Below are 22429 nucleotides of genomic sequence, written 5' to 3'. Positions count from 1 at the left end.
ATCATTTGGCTTGGCACACCGAACAGGGAGCTTCGGAGCGCTCTGTCGGTTCCCAAACGTCTCCTCAACAACTTCGACGGACTTCTAGCTTTTAAAATAATGAGCTAGGGTGATTTAAAAAAAAAAGAGCGGGAGTTTATAATTATACTGAGGCGTGACTGCTGTTTAAGAGGAGAAAACAGAAGCGTTGCAAGAGAAAGTCTTCTAACAAAAAAGACCGGAAGGCGTTTCTTCAGCGGTCCATCTGAAGAGAACGGTGATGTCAGATGATTTATATAGTTTTGTTCCAGTCCGACATATCGACGTCCATATGATCAGTGGTTGAATTGCTGCAATCTGGGGTCATTTTTTATGGGCTCTCGCACTCCGAAATAAGGTAAGCAGAAATCTGGTGATAATTCAAGAAAATGTCTGCTATTGAATATTCCGGAATTAGTGACAGACAGACCAAAAGTTTTTCCAAAACCCTTTGGTAAGATTATAATTATAATTTATATATTATATATATTTGCATTGACGCGAAAGTTTTAGACCACTCAGTTTCAAGGTTAAATAAAGAAGTTGTGAACAATGTATTTCTCTTCTCGTTGTGCTCTCAGCGCAAACACATAACATAATGTTGTAATCTTCTTATAATTTTGTAATAGATAATTCTTTCAGATTAGACCCGCCTTGTTTGGTTTATAAGGATTACATGCATTCTCAAGCAATAATTGGGGTCATTTTTCTCAGGTGAACGGTGAAAGAATACATTTAGATTAAACTCTTTATTGGGAGCTTATCAAAACAATCTCAGCTGAAATAAGTCTAAGATACAAGGACGGAAAAAAGGACTATTTTGATGGAAAGTTTTGTGTTTTTATAGGCCATGAGTCATAGGGACTTTCTACAGGAAGTGCAGCTGTGCAGTTATCTTACACCATTAATTTGCTTTTACAAGAGCACAAAGACAGAAGAACATGAATTATTAAGTTTAAGTAAGAATTGTGAATTTGATAATTCATAAAAACAATTCATAAGAAAAATCTTAAAGCTTAATTTGATACGTTACAAAATCAAGACAACTAAGTAGATTTCTGAATAGTTCGGGGAAAATAAGTATTTATTTTTAAAGAAGAAGATTTACTTATAAAGAATGGAGAGGTTTGTAAATATTATGGTAAGTGCACCTCAGCTGTAAGAGACATGATTTGAAAAGTCCAAGAAATCACGTTGTGTAATTTTCAAATAATTAATTTCAATTGTATTGCATGAAATCAGTATTTGATCACCTGCCCTGCTGTCCTCCACTCATTACCTCTATTAATTGCACCTGTTTGAACTCCTTACTTGTATAAAAGACACCCGGCCCTGACACCAGGGACAAAACTGGTGTCAAAGACTGGGGTGGGCTACACTGAAAGCAAGCAGCTTGGTAAAAAGGAAATTATTAGAAAAGCTCCATCGGACTGAGGCTTGTTGCAAGATCTCGCCTCTTGCGAGTATCAAGGATTGTGAAAAAGGTGAGGAATCAACCCAGAAGTACACAGGCTGACCTGATCAGTGACCTGAAGAGAGATGGGCCCACAATTTCAAAGGTTACTATTGCAGGACGAGGATGGATGGCCCATGTATTGTGAGATTTTTTTTTTTAGATTTAAAAGTGAACTAAAATCCCTGCTGCAGTGTGTCACACCTGGTTTTCGGACAACTACGGAAAATAGCTGTTGACCAGGGACAACAACTATTGGTCAAATAGTTAGCCAGGGTTGTTAATCCTGTAAATGTAAAACGTTTCTGTACAAAACATTGTTCTATTTTTCTATTGTGTCAAATACTTATTTCATAAAAAAAAACAAATGAATTATTTAGAAATCATACAATGTGATTTTTTTAAAGATTCTGACTCATAGTTGAGTTGTACCTACAATGAAAATTACAGACCTCTTTTTTTATAAGGAGAACATTTTAAAAATCTGCAGTATATCAATATCCAACACTGTATATAACTCATACGTGAGACAATACTTACGGGTTATAGGATAATGCTTAGTGTTGTAAAATACAAGTACTTAAAAAAATGTGAATATTGTTCAAATTAAATATTTTTGTCAATATTTCAGACAGTGAAACTCATATAGATTCATGATACAGAGTTAAAGCCTTTATTTTTTGTAATTCTGGTGATTATGGCTCACTGACAATGAAAACCACAAAATTCAGTGTCAGAAAATTAGAATGTGAAAAATTTATTACATAGAAAGTTCTATGGAAGGAAGAAATGTGGTAGGAAAAACATGCAGCAGCAACAAATATAGGATTACAAGCAGGGGGCGGTCTCAGCTTGTTTGGCACTCTGGCACCTTTACTGCAGAACCTCCTCAGGGTCCCAGAGTCTGGGTGAAGAGTGCAGAAGCACAGCATCCATGTTACTTGAAGTCTAGAGTGAAGTTGTTCCAGAGTTAATGCAGTCATCTACCAGGACATCTTACAGCACTTTATGCATTCTTCTGCTGCAAGGAACGAGATGAGGAAATGCACTAGGCTATTTCCCCACAAAAGTCTGTGAAAGACACCAGAGTTTTGCAACAGTTGGAGGCTCAGCTTCAAGACGGGAGAGAAGTCAACCTGAGGTCACAAGGGTTTAGGCAAATTAATTTACATTATTCTCAAAATTGATGTTCGCAGCAATTTTGTTTACCAGGTATATGGATTGTGGGTGTTCTTTACACCAGTGGAGGGATCACTGTAATTTACAACCAGTTTATTGCACCAAAATTTCTCAGAGCATCAGCTTTAGGAGATGATAGTTTAACTTGATTTGATGATTTAAAAAAATATATATATATTTTCTGCTTTCCTCTCAGCTGCTGAAGTGAATTAAGTGGTAACGATTTTTAAAAGAAGTTATGTTGAAGAATCAAATTAGAAGGTAATCGTGTTTAATGTTTTAAGATGATCATAAAACATAAATAGAATTAAAGCTGCAAGCAGCCTCGGGCGGCCCTCGCAGCAAGCGCCGCTCCGGCCTATTGGCCACCGCGGGGGTTCCAGCCACCGCAGAAGCTCTCGCACGATTTCCAGAGCCGCAGCTAACTCCCCACCGCAGAAGCTCTGCCGCAGTTTCCAGCACCGCCGCCCGCTAGCCGCCGCAGAAGCTGTCGCGCATTTTCCACGCCCGTCCACCGGGCGACACGCGTGAATGCGTTCGGCGGCGCTCCCCGACGACTGTCAAAAAATCTGGTGCAGATCGGTCGATGCGTCGAGGAGATACAGCCGATGTATTAACTTAGGGGGCGCAGTGGAGCCAAATTACATCTCAATCCCGTTGGGCTCTTTAGAGGTGAACAAAGGTCATACATATCCAGTTTGGAGCCAATCGGATGATCCATGCTTGAATTAGAGCCAAACGTATGAATATGGCGAGGGACTGATATTCGCCATTTGGCCACGCCCACACGGTTCAGCCCGCAGCGAGCAATGACAGAGCTCATCATCCGAATCATCTTGATTAGGTCAAGAGAGCCATAAACGGAGCTTTCCAAGGAACAAAACGGCACTTCCGGTTCCGAGGGGGCGGGGCTTAGATGACGTCATAATGTGATGACGTAGGATCGACGGGCAAGCCTCCAGGATCACTCAGGCCAAGTTTGATGCAGCTCGGTCAAAATATGTGGAATGTAGAGGCAAACGTATACGAACGGCGTTGCCGCCATTGAAAACTCTTGGCACTTTAAAGCAAGCGAGACCAACTTCCTATCTGTCATCCAACACAGAATCACCTTGATTAGGTCAAGAGAGCCATAAACAGAGCTTTCCAAGGAAAAAAACGGCACTTCCGGTTCCGAGGGGGCGGGGCTTAGATGACGTCATAATCTGATGACATAGAATTTTCAGACATCACACCAGCATCACTCAAGCCAAGTTTGGTGCAGCTCGGTCGAAACATGTGGAATCTAGAAGCAAAAGTATGGCATCGGCGTTACAGGTCACTTCGCCACGCCGCCACGCCCAGCTGCTATCTCAAAGCCGGTCAGGGTTGGAAACCTCAACACACCAACATGTCTTCTGTCTCTGGACACAGGTTCATGTTGATTAGGTCAAAGGGCTAAGAGAGCGACCGTTCACAGTAAAACATGACACTTCCTGTTCTCAGGGGGCGTGGCCTACGTGATGTCATCATTTGACCATATGGTATTGTAGGCCACCTGATGACGATCAATCACTGAAAGTTTGGAGTCTCTGTGAGTTTTTGTGTTAGAAATACCAATTTTTCATTTTTTCCTGTGTATTACAAAATCGAAGAATTTCATCTGCAGGGCAATGCTGCCCTCTGGTGTCGAATTACTGAAATAATGAAACTATTTCAGTGGCCAGCAGAGGGCAGCATTGCCCTACAAACGACGAACATGTACTGTTTATTATGTAATTACACAGAAGATCTCTCTAATTCATTCTGAGGGGGCGGGGCTTAGATGACGTCATAATATGATGACATAGCATTGTCAGGCATCACAACAGCATCACTGAGGCCAAGTTTGGTGCAGCTCGGTCGAAACATGTGGAATCTAGAAGCAAACGTATGGCATCGGCGTTACAGGTCACTTCGCCACGCCGCCACACCCAGCTGCTTCATCGCAGCCGGTCAGGGCTTGAATCCACAACACACCAACATGTCTTCTGTCTCTGGACACAGTTTCATGTTGATTAGGTCAAAGGGCTAAGATAGCGACCGTTCACAGTAAAACATGACACTTCCTGTTCTCAGGGGGCGTGGCCTAAGCGATGTCATAATTTCACCACAGGGTATTTTAGGACACCTATTGTTGATCAATAACTGAAAATTTGGTGTCTCTGTGAGTTTCTGTGCAGGATATATAAGAGTTTCGTGTTTCATGGCGAGTAGGTGAACTTTGACCCCTGGTAACCCCCCTTCAGCAAGCTCATACAGTCACCAATTTGATAACTTTAAATCAGACATGCCTTATGATCAGACTGACCGAGTTTGAAGCCGATCAATCGAAATCCCTAGGAGGAGTTCGATCAAATACGAATGCTGTAAACGTCAAAATCGAGGTCAAATGAAATTCAATCTAAAATGGCCGACTTCCTGTTGGGTTTAGAGCATGGCTCTAAGAGACTTTTTTGTACGTCCCGACAAGATACACATGTGTACCAAGTTTCGTAATTCTAGGTTTAAGCATGGCTTGGGGCTGTTCATTTAAAATACTCTAGGGGTCGCTATAGAGAAATTAGGCCACGCCCACCAAATTTTGTTATGAATTCCTGTCGGTGAGTGGATAAGGATCCATCCTAGTGAGTTTGGAGCAGCTGGGCCCGAAATTGTGGAATTCAGAGCCAAACGTATGGCAACGGCGTTACAGGTCACTTCGCCACGCCGCCACGCCCACCTGCTATGTCAAAGCCGGTCAGGGTTGGAATCCTCAACACACCAACATGTCTTCTGTCTCTGGACCCAGTTTCATGTTGATTAGGTCAAAGGGCTAAGATAGCGACCGTTCACAGTAAAACATGACACTTCCTGTTCTCAGGGGGCGTGGCCTAAGTGATGTCATCATTTGACCATAGGGTATTGTAGGGCACCCGATGACGATCAATCACTGAAAGTTTGGTCCCTCTATGTGTTTTTGTATAGGAAATATAAGAGTTTCGTGTTTCATGGCGAGTAGGTGAACTTTGACCCCTGCTAACCCCCCTTCAACATGCTCCAAAACTCACCAATTTGATAACTTTAAATCAAACATGCCTTATGATCAGACTGACCGAGTTTGAAGTCGATCAATCGAAATCCCTAGGAGGAGTTCGATCAAATACGAAGGCTGTAAACGTCAAAATCGAGGTAAAAAATGGACGTTCAAGACAAAATGGCCGACTTTCTGTGATAGTTGGCTTATAACATTAAATGTAAGTTCTGAGTCTTTTGGTGAGCTCTACAGGTGTACCAAATTTCATGTCTCTACGATGAAGTACGTTCATACCATTGTGTCAACATAAAATTGCTAGTTGCCGCCGTTCTGCAATTTTTTTTGCGATTTTTGCGACAACCTTAAAATTCAAAATTTTTAAATTTTCTAGTTGCGACCGCCAAGTTTGGTGAGTTTTTGAATATAATAAAGCCCCCAAAAAGGCACACGAAGAGGGGGGCAGAATCGTAATAATAATTAAAGCTGCAAGCAGCCTCGGGCGGCCCTCGCAGCAAGCGCCGCTCCGGCCTATTGGCCACCGCGGGGGTCCCGGCCACCGCAGAAGCTCTCGCGCGTTTTCCAGAGCCGCAGCCCGCTCCCCACCGCGGAAGCTCCGCCGCAGTTTTCAGCACCGCCGCCCGCCAGCCGCCGCAGAAGCTGTCGCGCATTTTCCCCGCCCGTCCACCGGGCGACACGCGTGAATGCGTTCGGCGGCGCTCCCCGACGACTGTCAAAAAATCTGGCGCAGATCGGTCGATGCGTCAAGGGGATACAACCCATGTATTAACTTAGGGGGCGCAGTGGAGCCAAATTACATTTCAAACCCGTCGGGCTCTTTAGAGGTGAACAAAGGTCATACAGATCCAGTTTGGCGCCAATCGGATGATCTATGCCTGAATAAGAGCCAAACGTATGCATATGGCGAGGGAATGATATTCGCCATTTGGCCACGCCCACACGGTTCAGCCAGCAGCGAGCATTGACAGAGTTTATCATCCGAATCATCTTGATTAGGTCAAGAGAGCCATAAACGGAGCTTTCCAAGTAAAAAAACGGCACTTCCTGTTCTGAGGGGGCGGGGCTTATATGACGTCATAATATGAGGACATAGGGTCGTCAAGGATCCCACCAGGGTCACTCGTGCAAAGTTTGGTGCAGAAGCTATCGACGGTTCACAGTAAAATACAAGACTTCCTGTTGTCAGAGGGCGTGGCCTACGTGATGTCATCATTTGACCATTGGATATTATTCTACATCCCAGGCTGATCAATAACTCAAACTTTGGTGTCTCTGTCAGTTTTTGTATTAGAATTACAAATTATTTAATTTTTTCCTCTCTAATTCAACATTGAACTGTCATTCCGTAGGGCAATGCTGCCCTCTGGTGTCGAATTACTGAAATTACTGAAATAGTTTCATTATTTCAGTAATTCGACACCAGAGGGCAGCATTGCCCTACACATGACAAAGCCCTTTGTATTACACAGTCGATCACAGGGGAACTTTGAGCCTTGCTAACCCCCCTTCCACCTGTTCAAATGTCACCATATTGATAACTTTGAATTGGACATGCCTTATGATCAGACTGACCGAGTTTGAAGCCGATCAATCGAAATCCCTAGGAGGAGTTCGATCAAATACGAAGGCTGTAAACGTCAAAATCGAGGTCAAATGATCTTCAATCTAAAATGGCCGACTTCCTGTTGGGTTTAGAGCATGGCTCTAAGAGACTTTTTTGTACGTCCTGACAAGATACACATGTGTACCAAGTTTCGTAATTCTAAGTCAAAGCATGTCTTGGGGCTGATTTTTTAAAATATTCTATGGGGCAATGTAGAAATATTAGGCCACGCCCAACCAAATTTTGTTATGAATTCCTGTCGGGGGCTGGATAAGGATCCATCCTAGTGAGTTTGGAGCAGCTCACCCCGAAACTGTGGAATTCAGAGCCAAACGAAATTCGACGGCGTTCGCAATGCCGCCACGCCCACCTGCTACATCTCAGCCAGTCGGGGTTGGAATCCACAACACACCAACATGTCTTCTGTCTCTGGACACAGTTTCATGTTGATTAGGTCAAAGGGCTAAGATAGCGACCGTTCACAGTAAAACATGACACTTCCTGTTCTCAGGGGGCGTGGCCTACTTAAAAAAATAATTTCACCACAGGGTATTTTAGGACACCCGATGACGATCAATCAATGAAAGTTTGGTCCCTCTCTGTGTTTTTGTATAGGAAATATAAGAGTTTCGTGTTTCATGGCGAGTAGCTGAACTTTGACCCCTGGTAACCCCCCTTCAGCAAGCTCATACAGTCACCAATTTGATAACTTTAAATCAGACATGCCTTATGATCAGACTGACCGAGTTTGAAGCCGATCAATCGAAATCCCTAGGAGGAGTTCGATCAAATGCAAAGGCTGTAAACGTCAAACTCGAGGTCCAAAATGGACCTTCAATCCAAAATGGCCGACTTCCTGTTGGGTTTAGAGCATGGCTCCAAGAGACTTTTTTGTACGTCCTGACAAGATACACATGTGTACCAAGTTTCGTAATTCTAGGATAAAGCATGGCTTGGGGCTGATTTTTTAAAATATTCTAGGGGGAGATGTAGAGAAATTAGGCCACGCCCACCAAATTTCGCTATGGATTCCTGTTGGCGGGTGTATAAGGATCCATCCTAGTGAGTTTGGAGCAGCTCACCCCGAAACTGTGGAATTCAGAGCCAAACGAAATTCGATGGCGTTCGCAACGCCGCCACGCCCACCTGCTTCATCGCAGCCGGTCGGGGTTGGAATCCACAACACACCAACATGTCTTCTGTCTCTGGACACAGTTTCATGTTGATTAGGTCAAAGGGCTAAGATAGCGACCGTTCACAGTAAAACATTACACTTCCTGCTCTCAGGGGGCGTGGCCTACGTAAAAAAAAAATTTCACTGCAGGGTATTATAGGACACCCGATGCCGATCAATCACTGAAAGTTTGGTCCCTCTATGTGTTTTTGTATAGGAAATATAAGAGGTTTTTGTTTCATGGCGTGTAGGTGAACTTTGACCCCTGGTAACCCCCCTTCAACATGCTCCAAAACTCACCAATTTGATAACTTTAAATCAGACATGCCTTATGATCAGACTGACCGAGTTTGAAGCCGATCAATCGAAATCCCTAGGAGGAGTTCGATCAAATACGAAGGCTGTAAACGTCAAAATCGAGGTAAAAAATGGACGTTCAATACAAAATGGCCGACTTTCTGTGATAGTTGCACTATGACATTACTTGTAAATTCTGAGCGTCTTAGTGAGCTCTACAACTGTACCGAATTTCAAGTCTCTACGATGAAGTAAGTGAATAGCAATGGGTCTTTTGAAAATTGCTAGTTGCTGCCGTTGAGCAATTTTTTTGGCAATTTTTGCGGCGACCTTAAAATTCAAAATTTTTAAACCGCCTAGACGCGACCGCCAAGTTTGGTGAGTTTTTGAATATGATAAAGCCCCCAAAAAGGCCCACGAAGAGGGGGGCAGAATAATAATAATTAAAGCTGCAAGCAGCCTCGGGCGGCCCTCGCAGCAAGCGCCGCTCCGGCCTATTGGCCACCGCGGGGGTTCCGGCCACCGCAGAAGCTCTCGCACGATTTCCAGAGCCGCAGCCCGCTCCCCACCGCAGAAGCTCCGCCGCAGTTTCCAGCACCGCCGCCCGCTAGATGCCGCAGAAGATGTCGCACATTTTCCACGCCCGTCCACCGGGCGACACGCGTGAATGCGTTCGGCGGCGCTGCCCGACGACTGTCAAAAAATCTGGGGCAGATCGGTCGATGCGTCGAGGAGACACAGCCGATGTATTAACTTAGGGGGCGCAGTGGAGCCAAATTACATTTCAAACCCGTCGGGGTCTTTAGAGGTGAACAAAGGTCATACATATCCAGTTTGGCGCCAATCGGATGATCTATGTGTGAATTAGAGCCAAACGTATGAATATGGCGAGGGACTGATATTCGCCATTTGGCCACGCCCACACGGTTCAGCCAGAAGCGAGCATTGACAGAGCTCATCATCCGAATTATCTTGATTAGGTCAAGAGAGCCATAAACGGAGCTTTCCAAGTAAAAAAACAGCACTTCCTGTTCTGAGGGGGCGGGGCTTAGATGACGTCATAATATGATGACATAGGGTCGTCAAGGATCCCACCAGGGTCACTCGTGCAAAGTTTGGTGCAGAAGCTATCGACCGTTCACAGTAAAATACAAGACTTCCTGTTGTCAGAGGGCGTGGCCTACGTGATGTCATCATTTGACCATTGGATATTATTGGACACAAGATAATGATCAATAACTCAAACTTTGGTGTCTCTGTCAGTTTTTGTGTTAGAATTACAAATTATTTAATTTTTTCCTTTTCAATTCAACATTGAACTGTCATTCCGTAGGGCAATGCTGCCCTCTGGTGTCGAATTACTGAAATTACTGAAATAGTTTCATTATTTCAGTAATTCGACACCAGAGGGCAGCATTGCCCTACACATGACAAAGCCCTTTGTATTACACAGTCGATCACAGGGGAACTTTGAGCCTTGCTAACCCCCCTTCAACATGCTCCAAAACTCACCAATTTGATAACTTTAAATCAGACATGCCTTATGATCAGACTGACCGAGTTTGAAGCCGATCAATCGAAATCCCTAGGAGGAGTTTGATCAAATACGAAGGCTGTAAACGTCAAAATCGAGGTCAAATGAACTTCAATCTAAAATGGCCGACTTCCTGTTGGGTTTAGAGCATGGCTCCAAGAGACTTTTTTGTACGTCCTGACAAGATACACATGTGTACCAAGTTTCGTAATTCTAAGTTAAAGCATCGCTTGGGGCTGATTTTTTAAAATATTCTAGGGGACCGTATAGAGAAATTAGGCCACGCCCACCAAATTTCGCTATGGATTCCTGTTGGCGGGTGGATAAGGATCCATCCTAGTGAGTTTGGAGCAGCTCACCCCGAAACTGTGGAATTCAGAGCCAAACGAAATTCGATGGCGTTCGCAACGCCGCCACGCCCACCTGCTTCATCGCAGCCGGTCGGGGTTGGAATCCACAACACACCAACATGTCTTCTGTCTCTGGACACAGTTTCATGTTGATTAGGTCAAAGGGCTAAGATAGCGACCGTTCACAGTAAAACATTACACTTCCTGCTCTCAGGGGGCGTGGCCTACATAAAAAAAAAATTTCACTGCAGGGTATTTTAGGACACCCGATGACGATCAATCACTGAAAGTTTGGTCCCTCTATGTGTTTTTGTATAGGAAATATAAGAGGTTTTTGTTTCATGGCGTGTAGGTGAACTTTGACCCCTGCTAACCCCCCTTCAACATGCTCCAAAACTCACCAATTTGATAACTTTAAATCAGACATGCCTTATGATCAGACTGACCGAGTTTGAAGCCGATCAATCGAAATCCCTAGGAGGAGTTCGATCAAATACGAAGGCTGTAAACGTCAAAATCGAGGAAAAAAATGGACGTTCAATACAAAATGGCCGACTTTCTGTGATAGTTGCACTATGACATTACTTGTAAATTCTGAGCGTCTTAGTGAGCTCTACAACTGTACCGAATTTCAAGTCTCTACGATGAAGTAAGTGAATAGCAATGGGTCTTTTGAAAATTGCTAGTTGCTGCCGTTGAGCAATTTTTTTTGCGATTTTTGCGACGACCTTAAAATTCAAAATTTTTAAACCGCCTAGTCGCTTCCGCCAAGTTTGGTGAGTTTTTGAATATGATAAAGCCCCCAAAAAGGCGCACGAAGAGGGGGGCAGAATCGTAAGAAGAATTAAAGCTGCAAGCAGCCTCGGGCGGCCCTCGCAGCAAGCGCCGCTCCGGCCTATTGGCCACCGCGGGGGTTCCGGCCACCGCAGAAGCTCTCGCGCGTTTTCCAGAGCCGCAGCCAACTCCCCACCGCGGAAGCTCCGCCGCAGTTTCTAGCACCGCCGCCCGCTAGCCGCCGCAGTAGCTGTCGCGCATTTTCTCCGCCCGTCCACCGGGCGACACGCGTGAATGCGTTCGGCGGCGCTCCCCGACGACTGTCGAAAAATCTGGTGCAGATCGGTCCATGCGTCGAGGAGATACGGCCGATGTCTTACCTTAGGGGGCGCAGTGGAGTCAAATTACATCTCAAACCCGTCGGGCTCTTTAGAGGTGAACAAAGATCATACATATCCAGTTTGGTGCCAATCGGATGATCCATGCGTGAATTAGAGCCAAACGTATGCATATGGCGAGGGACTGATATTCGCCATTTGGCCACGCCCACACGGTTCAGCCAGCAGCGAGCATTGACAGAGTTTATCATCCGAATCACCTTGATTAGGTCAAGAGAGCCATAAACAGAGCTTTCCAAGGAAAAAAACGGCACTTCCGGTTCTGAGGGGGCGGGGCTTAGATGACGTCATAATATGATGACATAGGGTCGTCAGGGTCCCGCCAGGGTCACTCGTGCAAAGTTTGGTGCAGAAGCTATCGACCGTTCACAGTAGAATTACAAATTTTTAATTTTTTCCTACATTACAAAATTGAACTCTGTCTTTCCGTAGGGCAATGCTGCCCTCTGGTGTCGAATTACTAAAATAATGAAACTATTTCAGTAATTTCAGTAATTCGACACCAGAGGGCAGCATTGCACTACGGAATGATAAAGGATCCCCTTTGTAATTACATATTACACAGTCGATCACAGGGGAACTTTGAGCCCTGCTAACCCCGCTTCAACATGCTCCAAAACTCACCATATTGATAACTTTAAATCAGACATGCCTTATGATCAGACTGACCGAGTTTGAAGCCGATCAATCGAAATCCCTAGGAGGAGTTCGATCAAATACGAAGGCTCTAAATGTCAAAATCGAGGTCAAATGAACTTCAATCTAAAATGGCCGACTTCCTGTTGGGTTTAGAGCATGGCTCCAAGAGACTTTTTTGTACGTCCTGACAAGATACACATGTGTACCAAGTTTCGTAATTCTAGGATAAAGCATGGCTTGGGGCTGATTTTTTAAAATATTCCAGGGGGAGATGTAGAGAAATTAGGCCACGCCCACCAAATTTCGCTATGGATTCCTGTTCGGGGATGGATAAGGATCCATCCTAGTGAGTTTGGAGCAGCTCACCCCGAAACTGTGGAATTCAGAGCCAAACGAAATTCGATGGCGTTCGCAACGCCGCCACGCCCACCTGCTTCATCGCAGCCGGTCGGGGTTGGAATCCACAACACACCAACATGTCTTCTGTCTCTGGACACAGTTTCATGTTGATTAGGTCAAAGGGCTAAGATAACGACCGTTCACAGTAAAACATGACACTTCCTGTTCTCAGGGGGCGTGGCCTACGTAAAAAAATAATTTCACCACAGGGTATTTTAGGTAACCCCATAACGATCAATCCCAGAAAGTTTGGTCCCTCTATGTGTTTTTTAATAGGAAATATAAGAGTTTCGTGTTTCATGGCGAGTAGGTGAACTTTGACCCCTGGTAACCCCCCTTCAGCAAGCTCATACAGTCACCAATTTGATAACTTTAAATCAGACATGCCTTATGATCAGACTGACCGAGTTTGAAGCCGATCAATCGAAATCCCTAGGAGGAGTTCGATCAAATGCAAAGGCTGTAAACGTCAAACTCGAGGTCCAGAATGGACCTTCAATACAAAATGGCCGACTTCCTGTTGGGTTTAGAGCATGGCTCTAAGAGACTTTTTTGTACGTCCCGACAAGATACACATGTGTACCAAGTTTCGTAATTCTAGGTTTAAGCATGGCTTGGGGCTGTTCATTTAAAATACTCTAGGGGTCGCTATAGAAAAATTAGGCCACGCCCACCAAATATCGCTATGGATTCCTGTTCGGGGATGGATAAGGATCCATCCTAGTGAGTTTGGAGCAGCTCACCCCGAAACTGTTGAATTCAGAGCCAAACGAAATTCGATGGCGTTCGCAACGCCGCCACGCCCACCTGCTTCATCGCAGCCGGTCGGGGTTGGAATCCACAACACACCAACATGTCTTCTGTCTCTGGACACAGTTTCATGTTGATTAGGTCAAAGGGCTAAGATAGCGACCGTTCACAGTAAAACATTACACTTCCTGCTCTCAGGGGGCGTGGCCTACGTAAAAAAAAAATTTCACTGCAGGGTATTTTAGGACACCCGATGACGATCAATCACTGAAAGTTTGGTCCCTCTATGTGTTTTTGTATAGGAAATATAAGAGGTTTTTGTTTCATGGCGTGTAGGTGAACTTTGACCCCTGGTAACCCCCCTTCAACATGCTCCAAAACTCACCAATTTGATAACTTTAAATCAGACATGCCTTATGATCAGACTGACCGAGTTTGAAGCCGATCAATCGAAATCCCTAGGAGGAGTTCGATCAAATACGAAGGCTGTAAACGTCAAAATCGAGGAAAAAAATGGACGTTCAATACAAAATGGCCGACTTTCTGTGATAGTTGCACTATGACATTACTTGTAAATTCTGAGCGTCTTAGAGAGCTCTACAACTGTACCGAATTTCAAGTCTCTACGATGAAGTAAGTGAATAGCAATGGGTCTGTTGAAAATTGCTAGTTGCTGCCGTTGAGCAATTTTTTTTGCGATTTTTGCGGCGACCTTAAAATTCAAAATTTTTAAACCGCCTAGTCGCTTCCGCCAAGTTTGGTGAGTTTTTGAATATGATAAAGCCCCCAAAAAGGCTCCTCTTTGGGGGGGCAGAATAATAATAATTAAAGCTGCAAGCAGCCTCGGGCGGCCCTCGCAGCAAGCGCCGCTCCGGCCTATTGGCCACCGCGGGGGTTCCGGCCACCGCAGAAGCTCTCGCGCGTTTTCCAGAGCCGCAGCCAACTCCCCACCGCAGAAGCTCCGCCGCAGTTTCTAGCACCGCCGCCCGCCAGCCGCCGCAGTAGCTGTCGCGCATTTTCCCCGCCCGGCCACCGGGCGACACGCGTGAATGCGTTCGGCGGCGCTCCCCGACGACTGTCGAAAAATCTGGTGCAGATCGGTCGATGCGTCGAGGAGATACGGCCGATGTATTAACTTAGGGGGCGCAGTGGACCAAATTACATTTCAATCCCGTTGGGCTCTTTAGAGGTGAACAAAGGTCATACATATCCAGTTTGGAGCCAATCGGATGATCCATGTGTGAATTAGAGCCAAACGTATGAATATGGCGAGGGACTGATATTCGCCGTTTGGCCACGCCCACATGGTTCAGCCAGAAGCGAGCAATGACAGACCTCATCATCCGAATCATCTTGATTAGGTCAAGAGAGCCATAAACGGAGCTTTCCAAGGAAAAAAACGGCACTTCCGGTTCCGAGGGGGCGGGGCTTAGATGACGTCATAATATGATGACATAGGGTCGTCAGGGATCCCGCCATGGTCACTCGTGCAAAGTTTGGTGCAGAAGCTATCGACCGTTCACAGTAGAATTACAAATTTTTAATTTTTTCCTACATTACAAAATTGAACTCTGTAGGGCAATGCTGCCCTCTGGTGTCGAATTACTGAAATAATGAAACTATTTCAGTAATTTCAGTTATTCGACACCAGAGGGCAGCATTGCCCTACACATGACAAAGCCCTTTGTATTACACAGTCGATCACAGGGGAACTTTGAGCCTTGCTAACCCCCCTTCCACATGTTCAAATGTCACCATATTGATAACTTTGAATCAGACATGCCTTATGATCAGACTGACCGAGTTTGAAGTCGATCAATCGAAATCCCTAGGAGGAGTTCGATCAAATACGAAGGCTGTAAAAGTCAAAATCGAGGTCAAATGAAATTCAATCTAAAATGGCCGACTTCCTGTTGGGTTTAGAGCATGGCTCTAAGAGACTTTTTTGTACGTCCCGACAAGATACACATGTGTACCAAGTTTCGTAATTCTAGGATAAAGCATGGCATGGGGCTGTTCATTTAAAATACTCTAGGGGTCGCTATAGAGAAATTAGGCCACGCCCACCAAATTTTGTTATGAATTCCTGTCGGTGGGTGTACAAGGATCCATCCTAGTGAGTTTGAAGCAGCTGGGCCCGAAATTGTGGAATTCAGAGCCAAACGAAATTCGACGGCGTTCGCAACGCCGCCACGCCCACCTGCTTCATCGCAGCCGGTCGGGGTTGGAATAACTCAACACACCAACATGTCTTCTGTCTCTGGACACAGTTTCATGTTGATTAGGTCAAAGGGCTAAGATAGCGACCGTTCACAGTAAAACATGACACTTCCTGTTCTCAGGGGGCGTGGCCTACTTAAAAAAATAATTTCACCACAGGGTATTTTAGGACACCCGATGACGATCAATCAATGAAAGTTTGGTCCCTCTCTGTGTTTTTGTATAGGAAATATAAGAGTTTCGTGTTTCATGGCGAGTAGGTGAACTTTGACCCCTGCTAACCCCCCTTCAGCAAGCTCATACAGTCACCAATTTGATAACTTTAAATCAGACATGCCTTATGATCAGACTGACCGAGTTTGAAGCCGATCAATCGAAATCCCTAGGAGGAGTTCGATCAAATACGAAGGCTGTAAACGTCAAACTCGAGGTCCAAAATGGACCTTCAATACAACATGGCCGACTTCCTGTTGGGTTTAGAGCATGGCTCCAAGAGACTTTTTTGTACGTCCTGAAAAGATACACATATGTACCAAGTTTCGTAATTCTAGGATAAAGCATGGCCTGGGGCTGTTCATTTAAAATACTCTAGGGGTCGCTATAGAGAAATTAGGCCACGCCCACCAAATTTTGTTATGAATTCCTGTCGGTGGGTGGATAAGGATCCATCCTAGTGAGTTTGGAGCAGCTGGGCCCGAAATTGTGGAATTCAGAGCCAAACGAAATTCGACGGCGTTCGCAACGCCGCCACGCCCACCTGCTTCATCGCAGCCGGTCGGGGTTGGATTACTCAACACACCAACATGTCTTCTGTCTCTGGACACAGTTTCATGTTGATTAGGTCAAAGGGCTAAGATAGCGACCGTTCACAGTAAAACATGACACTTCCTGTTCTCAGGGGGCGTGGCCTACTTAAAAAAATAATTTCACCACAGGGTATTTTAGGACACCCGATGACGACCAATCTCTGAAAGTTTGGTCCCTCTCTGTGTTTTTGTATAGGAAATATAAGAGTTTCGTGTTTCATGGCGAGTAGGTGAACTTTGACCCCTGCTAACCACCCTTCAACATACTCCAAAACTCACCAATTTGATAACTTTAAATCAAACATGCCTTATGATCAGACTGACCAAGTTTGAAGCCGATCAATCGAAATCCCTAGGAGGAGTTCGATCAAATACGAAGGCTGTAAACGTCAAAATCGAGGAAAAAAATGGACGTTCAAGACAAAATGGCCGACTTCCTGTGATAGTTGGCTAATAACATTAAATGTAAGTTCTGAGTCTTTTGGGGAGCTCTACAAGTGTACCAAATTTCATGTCTCTACGATGAAATACGTTCATACCATTGTGTCAACAGAAAATTGCTAGTTGCCGCCGTTGAGCAATTTTTTTTGCGATTTTTGCGACAACCTTAAAATTCAAAATTTTTAATTTTTCTAGTCGCGACCGCCAAGTTTGGTGAGTTTTTGAATATGATAAAGCCCCCAAAAAGGCACACGAAGAGGTGGGAAGAATAATAATAATAATAATAATAATAAACAGTACAGATACAATAGGCCTTCGCAGCGCTTTGCTGCTCGGGCCTAATAAGAAACAGTACAGATACAATAGGCCTTCGCAGCGCTTTGCTGCTCGGGCCTAATAAACAGTACAGATACAATAGGCCTTCGCAGCGCTTTGCTGCTCGGGCCTAATAAGAAACAGTACAGAAACAATAGGCCTTCGCAGCGCTTTGCTGCTCGGGCCTAATAAAAACATAAATAGAATTGTAACTGGAGTAGCCATACATTGTTTGGAGCTTAAGGACATGTAATTCCCAGAATGTCTTATAATTAGAACAGAATTCAGGGTCAATAAATGGTCTGAGGGGAATTCCAAAAAGAGGAATTGATAATTTTGTATGTTGATTCGTTGATGATTAAAGAAGTTAGTTGATCGAGTAATGAAATACATGGTGAATAAAATGATGAATTAAAGGTTAATAATAGAATTGAAATCAAATGTTTATTAAAGGGAGTAATGTTTGAAAGAGTACATTAAAGGATGTTTATGTTTAATGTTTATGATAATCATGCAGCATATATAGGAATGTAATTGAAATAATCAAACAGTGTGTTAGGCACAGAGGCAGGGAAAAGACATGCCTGGACATGTCTTAGAGAAGATTCCATAAAAGGAAGTCTGGGAAAAAGAGAGCTGAAACCAGAAGGTCAGAAGACAAAAAAACAAAAGGGGAAGCGAATAGGGCTTTGACCAAGTATGGGGATGTTTGGGACTTTCCATGAAGTAATTGAATGCTTGAGAAGTCATGTAGGCCATCTCCCCATACAAAGTCATGGGTTGAAAGAGTATATAAGACCATGGAAAACAAGAAGAGAAGTTCTTCGTCTCCGGTGCAGAAGTCAAGGCAACACAAGGATGCAAAGAGAAGATCAGCAGATGACCGCACCCTGGAGCCACGGGGAAGTAACGACTCTGCAGGGCTAGACAGAGACAAGACCCATCATCCCTCAATCCCTGGTTCCTGATTCGACCTCCTGCTCTGCGCTCAACCCAAAGATTTCAAGGCTGTTGCAACGGACTTGGGGATCAGACGAAGATCACAGTAGTGATGAAGAACTGAGTGCTCAGAAGACAACAACTGGTTCTGCTTTGCTTCTAATCTAAGTGGGATTTTGCTGTACATGGACAAGCCGCAGACCAAGGACACTGGAACCTTCCGTTGCTGAGATAATTTACCATCTGGGTATGAGTTGAACTGCTTCCCAAAGCCTCTTTTAGTAAATTAGTGACACAGTTTAGGGAAAGAAGTTAGGAAATTATTAAGGTGATTTTACTCAAATAGATTTTTACTTTTATTTTGTAATCATTGATAATTAAACTGTCATTTACCCCCACTAAACGCTTGCTTAATAAAGATGCATTAAAATTCGAATAAGGATTGTGGACAGTGAAATTAATTGAGTCAGTTGTCATTTTATGGTTCTTCTAGTTAATGTAAAACCCATGAACATGTTTCTAGAAATGTGGTGGCTTCAGAAATCCCTTTAGTGTTGATAAAATAATGACCTTGGGGCTCATGCCGAGCCACTAAAAACTAACTAGTCTGTAACAAGTGCACGTCGTTGATGGAGGGAGCGCTACCGTTAACAAGAGTGGTTGTTGGAAGTTATGCGGTTGTGAGGGCAACTCAGTTGATTGCTTCTTAACTGAAAAAGGTCATAACTCTTGGACTGTAGGTAGTTAAAGGCTAGTTGAATCTCCCTCGACACCAGCTTAGACAGATCATCTCTCCCAGACCTGCTTCAGGGTAATACTCGAAGGTTTAGAGATTTTCCGGACCCGTTAGACAGAGAGCTGGTCAGCAGTCAGTCCATGGAGGTTGTGAGGTTTAGGGCGGGGCTGGCTATTGCGTAACAACACCCAGGGCTCCAGCTCCACGCTATTAAAAGAAATCCATTGCAAATTGTCATATGGTGCATTTATGCATAATTAATGCAAAAGGAGGTTTAATCAACTGCTTTGTGGTTGGAAATTTAAATACTTTTCAGTAGTCATGCATTTCTGTTTAAATTATTAATGTGATCTTGTGCAACATTCTTATTTATGACACATTAAATTGTGGATTCTTTAAAAGCCATAATCATCAAACTTACAAGATACAAGGGTTTGAAATATTTCACTTTGTGTGTGATGAATCTACATAACGTATTAGTTTAACTTTTTCATGATATTGTAATTTGAATGTAGTGTAGTTCACACTCCATCCGCTGGGAGGCAGCGATGAGTTACACGGCACCTCAGAGTAAATAAAAGGGAGGAAACCCGCGGGCTGACGATCAGTCCGAGGCAGAGATGAGGCAGGAAGAGCTGGCAGAGCTCACAAAGTTATGGATAAGTTGAAACTGGATTTCATCTTGTAAACCCTTTAAAATCATAGGACACGTAGGCACGCTATGTAAGTATTAATAGACACGTCATGGTTACATAACTATTTTTTTTCCTCTCTCCTAGATATTCCCGCCCTTACCTTCTTTGTGTTTCCTGTGGCGTCTTCCTTCACGTTAAGGCTTCACGAATAACACGTGTGTTCTCAACTTTTTCACCAGAGCCTTCTAAATTTACAGACAACACCCAGCCTGCAGGAAGGACAGAATGAGCACGATCCTCAGACTGGAAGGCCTGGACGTGAAGGCAGGCACTGAAGATATACGGACCTTCTTTCAGTCCCTGCACATACCTGATGGAGGGGTTTACATTATGGGAGGACATCTCGGCGAGGCTTTTATTTCGTTTACCACTGTAAGTGATGCACAGGCTGCTTTGCTGCGCAGTGGGAATTTTCTCAAAGGCTCCATGGTGACCCTGCACATCAGCAGTATGGAAGAGATAGAGCAGAAATTCGAGGAGTCCTTAAATAGCAAGAAAACTTCGCTCACTGTAAGAAAACCTCATCCACGTTCAGCTGAAAATGAAATGTCAAGGCAACATAAGACTAAAAATGGCAATGTTAAGTCCAAATCCAGCTCGCACGACGTTTACCTGGCTAAGGTGAAGCCCAAATCCGGACCTCATGGCATTAATATATTGAGGCCCAAATCCAGATTACATGAGGACAACATGACTAGATTGAAGCCAAAATCCAGACCACATGATGTTAACATGACGACGAAGCACAAATCTAGGCTGCGTGATGTTAATATGATCAAGGTGACGCCCAAATCCAGGCCGCATGGTGATAATACTTCAGTTTCATCTTCAGCTGCATGTCCAGTTGATCCTGATCCTGCTGATCTGCCAGCTTCTAATGCACAACATTTTCAGCTGAGTACAACAAACATGTCAGCTTCAAATGCACAACTATTGGATACCGATGCTTTTTTTCTTGGAGTTTGTAGTGTCCTTCAAAGACTCCAATCAACTCAAACGGTGCCAAAATTTGAGTTTCCCCACGTTGACAGCGCAACTTCCTCTGAAGTGGTCAGAAATCCAGAACATACACTGGACTTGAGGCCAGGTTATGTTCGGCTATTTGGGCTGCCAGCTTCAATTACTAAAGGAGACATCTGCAAGTTCTTCAAAGGATTACGTGTAGAAGACGTTATAGTTGACGTCGAATTGGGAATCAGTCGTGGCTGCCTTGTTAAGTTTGCAGATATGCAAGATGCATCTGATGCTCTTGGCTTCAACCAACAGATGCTGGGCTCCATTCCTGTGGAAGTACGTGGAGCAGAAGAAAAACTGTGGGTCAGAGCTCTTCAGGAATGTAGTAAGGTTTTTGATGACAGGTCAAAGTGTAAACATGAAAGATCTCCAACGGAAAAGGCACACTATGAAAGAAGATCTGTTGTTTCCCATAAGAGGACATCTGATCAAGTTCCGTTTAAACCATTAAAACACCCAAAACGTGATGCGGAACCCAATGCTTCATTATCAAGATCCTCGGATTACACAGTCATGGTCAGAAACCTGCCAAAAAACATGACCAAGACTGACATAAAAGAGCTTTTCAGATGCCAAAACCTACCGCACAAAAATGTGCTTCATCTGCTTGACGAAACAAACAATATCACTGACACAGCTTTTCTGAGTTTTAACAGTACCGAGGACTTTGACTATGCCATTAATCTCTCTGGCTGCCATGGTGGCTCTGGTGCCATTGAGGTTACATCAATCACCAAGGAGCTCATGTGGAAAATGATAGCCAAAAACCACCCCAGAAACCAAAGGACTGGTCCGACTGATCCAAGATTACAACGCAGCTTCAGGAAGTCAGAGCCAGTGCAAACCGACGCGCCGCAGAGAGAAAGTCTAAATGAGACGGGTCAGCGGTACATTTTTATTAGGAACATGCCTGCAACTGTCAAGAAAAGTCAAATCAGGAGCCTGTTCTGTAAATTCAGTCTGAGTTTGGATGACATAATGTTACTACATGATAGAGAGGGCTATGGCTCAGGTGAGGCTGTTGTTAAGTTTGAATCTGAACAGCAGGTCACACAGGCACAGAGGTTGCACGGCGAAGAGTTCCTGGGGTCAAACGTGCTTCTCACCCCCATAAATGAGAAGCAAATGAAGAACATTTTGGTGAACACCTGAAGATTTTGCCTGAAAATCAGTTTCAGCTGCGCTTGACTGCGGAGGTTTCTAGTTTGCATTAAAGGTTTTTTCATTTCAAGATTTCCCGATGTTATCGTTCTCTTCATTTATACTACACAGTCTGCAATAAATGTTCTAATAATTAATGGAAGACCGTTCCCAAGAGTTGGATACTACTGCGATGAAAAGAAGATGCTTTGGATTTGTGTACAAACATGTTGGAGATCTTTGTTTACCTTCATTCTGCATAGCTGAATAATTTTTTTATATGGCTTTTGAGGAAAGGTCAGTTTGTTTAGGTTCAATGATTAATTTTTTTCCGTGTTAAAGAGACTGGATAACTTAAGTTTCAACACAATGTGGACCCACTTCAGAGATGAGTTCAATAAGCCAGAAACAATGGTGAAAAACAGCTACATGAAAAAAGGAAGAGGAGCAAGTAACCCACAGCAGTGTGGACAAACATGGACTGCTATGGGGGTTGTGTACAA

At 44.1% G+C, this 22429-nt stretch overlaps 1 protein-coding gene across 3 annotated transcripts; it reads left to right on the top strand.

Moving 5' to 3' along the window:
- Positions 1-15: 15 nt before the first annotated feature.
- rbm12b (RNA binding motif protein 12B) lies at positions 16-22019 on the top strand. Of its 3 annotated transcripts, none has more exons than XM_023330765.1 (2): positions 16-376; positions 19952-22019. In XM_023330765.1, exon 2 carries the CDS (start codon positions 19998-20000, stop codon positions 21936-21938), a length of 1941 nt encoding a protein of 646 aa, XP_023186533.1. In that variant the 5' UTR covers positions 16-376; positions 19952-19997; the 3' UTR covers positions 21939-22019. The 3 variants fall into 3 exon arrangements, with proteins under 3 accessions (XP_023186533.1, XP_023186531.1, XP_023186532.1); XM_023330763.1 differs by having other exon boundaries at positions 19857-22019; XM_023330764.1 differs by lacking the exon at positions 16-376 and adding an exon at positions 17542-19800.
- The last annotated feature ends 410 nt before the right edge of the window (positions 22020-22429 follow it).

Source organism: Xiphophorus maculatus, chromosome 3 (genome assembly GCF_002775205.1).
Source record: "Xiphophorus maculatus strain JP 163 A chromosome 3, X_maculatus-5.0-male, whole genome shotgun sequence".
Lineage (NCBI taxonomy): Eukaryota > Metazoa > Chordata > Actinopteri > Cyprinodontiformes > Poeciliidae > Xiphophorus > Xiphophorus maculatus.
Note: the sequence above shows the minus strand (reverse complement) of the source record. Positions and strands in the feature narration are given on the sequence as shown.

Excerpts from the sequence above, each read along its gene's own strand:
- rbm12b (XM_023330765.1), top strand. The coding sequence starts at position 19,998 with ATGAGCACGATCCTCAGACTGGAAGGCCTGGACGTGAAGGCAGGCACT.